This window comes from Lactuca virosa, chromosome 2, assembly GCF_052849685.1.
Source record: "Lactuca virosa cultivar CGN04683 chromosome 2, Lactuca_virosa_CGN04683_v6, whole genome shotgun sequence".
Classification (NCBI taxonomy): domain Eukaryota; kingdom Viridiplantae; phylum Streptophyta; class Magnoliopsida; order Asterales; family Asteraceae; genus Lactuca; species Lactuca virosa.
The window spans coordinates 231,799,283-231,808,072 of record NC_136427.1 but is presented as its reverse complement, the minus strand read 5'-3'; the positions used below and the strand labels follow the sequence as shown (position 1 = coordinate 231,808,072).

At 28.1% G+C, this 8,790-nt stretch overlaps 1 protein-coding gene across 1 annotated transcript; it reads left to right on the top strand.

Annotated features, from left to right (window-relative positions):
* Window positions 1-2,642: 2,642 nt before the first annotated feature.
* LOC145158283 (protein FAR1-RELATED SEQUENCE 5-like) lies at window positions 2,643-5,781 on the top strand. Its single transcript, XM_079077202.1, has 5 exons — window positions 2,643-2,712; window positions 2,790-3,648; window positions 3,721-3,979; window positions 4,197-4,835; window positions 5,161-5,781. The coding sequence occupies exons 1-5, from the start codon at window positions 2,643-2,645 to the stop codon at window positions 5,779-5,781; spliced, it is 2,448 nt and encodes an 815-aa protein (XP_078933328.1).
* Window positions 5,782-8,790: the final 3,009 nt, after the last annotated feature.

Below are 8,790 nucleotides of genomic sequence, written 5' to 3'. Positions count from 1 at the left end.
GGTATCCAAAAATCATAAAATCTAACCAAACTTGCAAGGTAGATTGATACCAATTGTTGGGTTTTTATTCAAAATTAGTTTCAAAAACTTGAGATTTTAGCAACGGAAGACTTTAAAATTAGAATAAACATAAAACTAGTTTATAACACCATTGATCTTCTTGCAAAGTTTGGAAAAAAAAACAAGCACCAAAGAAGAATAAGATTTTAGCAACCTTTATAGACTTTGAATCCCCTAAGGGAGGCTTGGAAGTTAATGGAGAATGTGGAACCTTTGAGACACCAACAATAATCCAACATGATTTAAGATGCTAGTCTTATAAAACTCTTAAACTCTTAAGTTTAAAGTTCATAATCAAAGTGTGAACTTCAAGAGAGCATATGAAAGAACACTTTAAAGTGAGAAGAATGAGAGGAAAAGGAGCATGATTCGTTCAAAAGAAGTGAGGAAAGGAAGAGTGCATGAAAGCCTTTAAGTTGCATTCTTTACCCAATAGATCTTCATATTTTTGCCCTACCATGCATCTAGCTCTCATGTTTAATCATTTGGTCTAAGCATGTAACAAAGAGAAGTGTTCTTTTGATTATAAAAAACAAAACACCATACTCTTTTATATTTGTTCTAATTTTCCAAATCCAAAAGAAAGATCAAAATATATAAAAGCTTTATGTTGGAATCCTAAGTCGTGTAGGACTTGGAGTCCAAGTAAACTTGGAGCTTAAGCAAGTTGGTTTAAGTTTCCTAATCTTATTCTACAAGTTGGTAGTTTAGGAATATTTATATATGTATAGATACCGAGGCATGAAACTATGCAGAAAACAATATTGAGTTTTTAGAGTTATATTTTCTCAATAAAATTGGAGAGTTATTCCATATTATTTGTTTTTTGATCTTGACTTTCAAACTCTTTTAAAAGATATAAAATTTGGATTTTGGCTAAAAGACCAAAAAAAAAACTCTTTCTAATCCAAAATTATATACTTGACTTAATAAATCATATCATATGATATATATTATGTTACTTGCTAATTAAAATTATTATTTCTATGAAATAAATATTTTTCAATTAATTATAAAAGTTTATTGAATATTTATTAAAATCAATATCTAATAAATAATCAATTATATCAAGTTGTTGTTAGTGTGACCTTTATGATAATATGTTAATTAACAATATCACTTTAATATGACTCTATAACATACACAAATTTTCAATAATCATAACATCTTAATGAGCAACAATATAACAAGATAAAACCACAAAAACTAATGATGTAGGGTTTCTAATAATTGCTCAGAAAATGATATATTTTAAAATAAAACCACAAAACTAATGGTGTATTTTTTTTGATACTTGCTATAAAAATGTGTAATATAGAAGCCACATGGATCAATGTGAAATTTTGTTATCTTTATTTTTATGGACGGCTAATATATCAAAAATTATATTTTTTATAGATAATATCTACTAAATAGATTAGTTACTTCGACGTTGATGTGGAAGCTGAAATGATGTAGATATGAAAAGCTAGGTCCTTCTTTATGTGAAATAAACTAAAATGAAGGTCGCTTTGGAAAAGTTAGTACATAAAGATTCATCAGGTTACTTTGGAAAATAAGATATCTTATATTCCGTTGAAAATTTTGATTCGAACATATTGAAAAATTCAAAAAATTATCTATAAAAGATTTATAAATACGAAACATATATATATATATATATATATATATATATATATATATATATATATATATATATATATAGAAAAGTTCAATAGAGAACCAATATGGATCAACGAACCAAGGAACCCATCTTAACCATCTATTTTCTTTTAATCTTGGCCATTAATCCTTAATTAACCAAAAAAAACACGGAGGGGCATTTTGGTAAGTTCAGCGTCTAATCTAATGTTGTCTCCGTTAGCATCTTCTGTCACTGTCCTTCATCGATCGATCCAAAATCTCGACTGTTCTTCGAAATCAACCTTTTTCATCCAATTTACTAATAGTTTCTTCAGATTTCAGCTAATAATCAGGTATTTTTAATATCTATTCATCTTTCGTTTATGATTATTAGGTCAATTCCGATGCATTGTTTATCAACTTATTTTTATTGTTATTGTAATCGTCTATTGTCAAATATGTTGATTTTACCGTTTAATCTTCAAATTGTTATGTTTTTATTGTTAATTTGCTATTTTTATGTCGTATGTTGAATATGCGTTTGATGTTACTGTTTTTCATTCGACCGTTTTTGTAATCATTCGTCTGTAATGCATATTCGACATTTAGATAATCAATTATAACTTGTGCATCTTCTGACATTTAAGTTTTTTCCAAACTTTTAGTGATTTTGAGAATATTATCTTATCTTGTGCATATATTTTAAAGTTTTGTGATTATCTTGTTTATTTGTTTCCTTTTTTGTATAATTATCAATTCTAAATTTCTAATCTGTATATAAACTCCAGGTCACCGACGATTCATTATGAGTTCTTTGAATTCTTGTTCAGATTTGCATTCAACTATTAATGAACAATCACGTAAGTTTTTTTTTCTTAATATAAATTTCACATTTTCTATATAATGTAATAAAATATATGTGTTTTTTTTTTGCAGTTCATGATTAGTCATCTTCAAATATGAATATTGATCATTCAAATAACAGTAATTCTTGTTCAGATTTGCATTCAATTATTAATGAACAATCACGTAAGTTTTTTTTCTTAATATAAATTTCACATTTTATATATAATGTAATGAAATAGATGTTTTGTTTGGTTTTGTAGTTCATGATCAATCATCTTCAAGTATGAATATAGATCATTCAAATAGCAGTAATTCTCGTTATAGTTTTGATTTTGAGCTCTACAATACTGAAAGTTTTAAGCTTGTTCCTTATGATAAGTTGATACATAAGAAGCCTTTCAAAGGATTGTTGTTTGATTCATTGGACATTGGTCTTGACTTTTACAAGACTTATGGTCAAGAATGTGGTTTTGATGTGAATATGTCAAGTCAAAAAAGATACAATGATGGCACAATTCGTATTCGATATTCGACATGTAGTAGATCTGGTTTCACGGAGTCATTCAAGAATGAAAATGTTAATGTGAAATTTTCAGATGTTAAGAGAAGGAGAACTTCTTCTAAGAAGAACGGATGCCCTGCTGTTTCAAAGTTCAAAAATCTCCGATGTTCTTTAATGTTCTACATTTATGTGTTTGTTGAAGATCACAACCATGAACTTGTTGCTCAAGATCGGTTGCACTTATTAAGGATTAATAGGACAATGGATTTTCTTGATGAATCCTTTATACATAAGGTTGGTACTTGTAACATTGATGCTTCAAAAGCTTATAACTTGGTGAGTAGTATGAAGGGTGGCTTTGATTCTAGGGGAGGGACTGCAGTTGGCTTTAAAATTTTTCATAGAGATTTGAATTGTAAAATTGGTGTCAAAGATTCTCAAATGGTTGTGGATATATTGACAAACAGAAAATTGTGTTTCTCTAATTTTTCATTTGAGGTTCAAAAAGATGTTGATGATCATCTTACTGGACTTTTTTGGGCTGATGATACTTCGAAAGCCAACTATAAGGAATTTGGAGATGTACTATCTTTTGATGCTACTTATCAAACAAACAAGTAATTCCTAATCCTTATTTGTTCTTTTTATGGTATTTGTTCTTTTTAATAATACCTACAAAAAAAATTCAGGTATTCTATGGTATTTGTTCTTTTTACTGGAGTTGACTACCACAAGCGTTGTGTTACTTTTGCTGCTGGTTTACTAGCTCGTGAGAAAGCAGATGCATATGTGTGGTTGCTTAAAGTGTTTCGTAAAACATTTGTGAAGCCTCCCATGATGATTGTAACAGATCAGGATTCATCAATGAAGAAAGTTGTTAATTTTGTTTTTCCTGAATCGAAGCATAGACTATGCATGTGGCATATCACTCAAAAACTTGAGGAAAAGGTATATTTTTTGTTTCTTGATTCCTATATATGTTTATAACCATATAGATCATAAAGCATATAGTGAATTCACAATGTAAATTTTCATATGATGAAAGGAACAAATCTAAATCATAAATCACACTGTGAATTCATAATGTGAACCAAATGTTATGTTAATATGAATTACATCAAATATTCAACATATGTAATGATTCTTATGTGTTTCTTTTTTTTAGATTCCTATCGATGTTTATAACCATCCGGACTTCCAGAAGACATTTTTTGATATTATATGGAATCTTCAATGTTCTCCACAAGATTTTGAAAGTTTGTGGTCAACAATGTTAGATAAGTTTCATCTAAAAGAAAATGACTGGTTAAGGTTTGTTTTTAAAATAAGGGATTTATGGATTCCAGCTTTTATGAGAGATCTTGAACTTTCTGGTTTGATGCGAACTACTTCAAGATCAAAGAGTCTGAATAATGCTTTCTCACATTTTTTGCATCATAAATCAAATTTGGTGAAGTTCATGATGTCGTTTGATAGTGCAATGGAGAAGCAAAGGCATCATCAATCTTTATTAGATTATCAGTCTACAACTACTACCCCCAAGCTAAGGACTCCTTTGGCTATTGAAAAGCATGCATCGGAAATTTATACACATAATATTTTCTTGGACATTCAGAAAGAGTTATATAAATCCGTGTTTTATTGTGTTCAAGAATCTGTAGTTATTGAAGATGAAAGTGAAGTTTATGTTTTGAGAGATAAGAAGAAAAAAAATTTGATTGATAAAAATGTGAATGAGGATGAAGAATCTGATGACTTTTATCGAAATAGTCTTCCTTCTCATTGTCCTAATACTCGTTACAAGGTATGCCTCTTTGTCCTAATACAGTTTATTAAATATAAAATGTAGTTTCAAAATTCACACTGTGAATGTAGGATGTTTTGCTAATTAATAGTGTGAATTTTTATAGAGTTATAAATTGGTTTGTACTTTTCATTAGATTAGTATGGAATATGTTTTTTTTTGTGAATTTGATTTGAAGTACATATTTATATTATAGTATTATGATTTCTAATGTCCTGTTGATTAATAATGTGAATTGATGTTAATTTGTATAATTTTTATTGAATGGTATGAGATAGAATTTCTTATTCACATATTAATTTGTTTATTAATGATAATTTTGTAGGTTGTATTTAGTAGAAGGGGTGATAGCATTAGCATCAGTTGTAGCTGCATGCTTTTTGTCCAGGAAGGATTGTTATGTCGTCATATGTTTTTCATATTAAATATGAAAGAGTATGATGAAATTCCATCAAATTTCATTTTGAGGAGATGGGGAAAAGATATCATAGCTGATGGATTGTTGAGAAAAAAGTACTCATATCCTCATAAAGGCAGTAAAAATGAATGTTTGATTCAAGATGCATATGCTATTCTTCGTTTGTCCATTAACAAGATAGCAAATAATGAGGATGAGTTGGCTAAATATATAAAGCAACTTCAGGAGGTTGATAGTGGTATTCCTTTATGTACCTCATCAAGGGCATCTTCGAGTAGATCAGTTCACATTGAAAAAGTTATTGGAGCTGCAGTACCTAATGTTATCAACATTCATAATCCAGAGGGGATCAGAAACAAGGGATGGGCCAGTGGTAAAAGAATCAAGAGCACTAGAGAGAAAGTGATTGAGAAATCTAAAAAGGGTACTAGGTTGTGCAGTTTATGTCATAAACCAAATCACAATGCTAGGAGTTGCATTTTGAGGTTTGAGAAGTCTGATTTAGAATTTGAGGGTACAGAAGGCTGATTGTTTCTAATTTTTTCTTTTTAAGACGACTAAAATAAGATTTGATTTTTGTAATGATCATTCAATGGATAGAAATGTTGAAATATTGATGTTAATTTTGATATTCATTGTTTTAGAGTTTATTTCTAATAATAGAATATATTTTTTTCAAATTTATTGTTTTTGGTTAAAGATGTTTTTTTATTGTTAGTTTTTTGAATATTTTCTAATAAAAATTCCATGCTAATGATTTAATTTATGTATATTAATTATCATTGATAATCTCATATATAAAATTTTCATGTTAAAGATTGTCTTAATGTAATTTAATTCACATTGTGAATCTCAACTATTAATTGTTTTAATGATCTATATATACCATAATTCACATTGTGAACCTCACATATAAAATATACATGTTATAATATGTACCGTAATTCACATAGTTAATCTTACATATAAAATTTTCACAAGGTTAACATATAAACAATGTAAATTTTCTACATATATTGTATTGTTATTACATTAACATTTAATCATTTAGACCAAAAGAAATGAAGTAAATGTATGAAATGACAATGTACTTTCAATTCTTTATTCAGAGTAGAAATATAATCGCTTCCCCCCACCTACACACCAATATCATATTTTTAATAAAACATGCAATTGTATAACATGCATGTAGACATTCACATGAAAATATAAACATCTTTTAAGTATTTAGTAAAGTTCATTATATTTGATATAGAAACTAACATCAAATTGTAACATAACAAGCATGTATATGTTCTTAAAGAAATTAAAGTGCATCTAAACTTATACTAATAATGAATAGAAAACTAAGTTTTAAGTTTTATACTTCTTTTTCCAATCCTTGAAGTACTATATCCTTTATCCCCTTTTTTCCCATCCCTTGTCGAGCAAATCTTTTATTTCTTCATTAGTCTTTTTTGCAAACTTAGCTGTTTGTGCAATGATTTTTGACATGTGTGTGTTTGCGTCACTCAATAGTGTCTTTGTCAAATACTTAATGCGTAAATCGTTTAACACACTTTGTTGTTGTTTTGATTCTTTTAGCAATCCACATGTCCAATTTACTGTTTTATCTCCCATATATGTCTCCATATGAAGCATGCAAAAAACTCCACAGTCAACATGATTATCCCTCGTGCGCCAATTCATGTTCACCCTTTCTGGTTCAAGACCCTCCAAAGTTAAAGCTGATTTGTGATTGACCCTCATCAAGTACCTACTAAAAAGTATTTTCTGCAAAAAAGAAATTGTCATTTTCTATAGTTATTATTTTATTTAGATTATCAGTCTATTAATACTTATATTTATAATGTAAATTTAATATTCTTACCAATTCATTAGGTGCATCACGATAAGCTCTAGAAAACTTTGCAACTGAATTCCTATTGTCAATGACATCAACCGCTGGTTCCTCTAAGTTTATGCAGATGATGTAAAAGTGATTTTTTTGATGAACTGGTAAAAACACCTGTTTAATAATTTAAATTGTTAAACTTTGTTAAAAATATGTAATATATTCAACAAAAAGAACAGCTTATTACCAAGTGAACTTTTTCAAATGTCAGAAGTTATTTGTCCTTTTTCATTGCATCTTTGATATTTGACTCAAATTTATCAAATCTTTGATTGAAAGGGATATTTTTGTCAAATATGAACTGTCTCTGCAAAAAAATTTAAATATACATCAATCTTTAAAGAGTAAATTGTTAAATTCACAATAAGTTAAATTTTAAATTTAAAATTATTCACACTGTGAATTATAATGGGATTTACTGTGTGAATTTTATTACTTATTCAGAACTATTGAAAATTGTATTTATTATATTATCAACATTATCATGATATATATATTTTTAATTAACTTACCACAATTGATGTATCAAAGAAATACCGATTCAGTGTAGAATTTGATTTAAGCTTTTCTTCATAGTTCAAAATATCAGTCCAAGCATCAATGACATGTGCATGTACCCATAATCCTGCCTGCATTGTTTCAATCATTCCTCTTCCAAGCACATACCCTCTCTTAGTCTGAAATACCTTCTCACTTAATTTGTAATCAAATAAAACAAAAAAGCAGTTAATAGAAAATTAATTTGTATTTGTATTTTATATACTATTGTATTTAAATAAAAGATAACATGAATTATTACCTGCTATTACCAATTCTGGAAAAAATTCTATCTGATACTTTTACTTCATCTGGATCTACAAATTTTGATGCACAGACCTGTTTTTTATTATAAGGAGAAGATAGCTTCAGTGATGTTTTTTTAATCTTTTTCCTACTTCTCTTTTTTTGTCTTCATCATCTTCAATTCCCAAGATATTATTGTCACATTCTGTTTCTTTTGAATCATAACTTTCTCCTTCATCAAGTTTTTCATCTTTTATTTCTTTCTTCATGTGTTCATCTTCACTGCTTTCATCTCCTTCCTGAAACTCTAGTGTTAGACCAAGACCAAGTCCAAGTGAAAAACTAGGCATTGATGATTTTCTAGTATTTTTTTTTTCTTTTTTTTATCATCTATTTTTTGTTCTCTTAAAACTTTTTACATTTTCAATATCATCATAATTATCAAAATTTAAAATACATTGAATAGAATCAGCAATCTCATGCACTATTAGATCATTGTACAAATTTCCTGGTGTTACCATGATTGTTTGATTCTTTATTTCATGTTCATTCAAATTCTCTTCGCTTTTTTTTCATCTTCATCCCTGTCACCTTTTGCATCATCTTCATTTTGAGTTTTATAAATGAATTCTTGTTCAAAGACTTTCTTCATATCTTTCAACTCATCGCTTTCTGTGAATTTTGTTGTTGAAAACTCAATTAACTTTCCAAACTTCATTTTATCATTCACTAGTTTTTTGTAGTCCTTTTTCGCTTTGAATACCAATTCCTGCGAAATGAGATAAAAAAATGTCAAAGAAAATGATTTTTTTTAACTTTTTTCTATAATAAATTACAGTTTCAGAATATGAATGCATTGA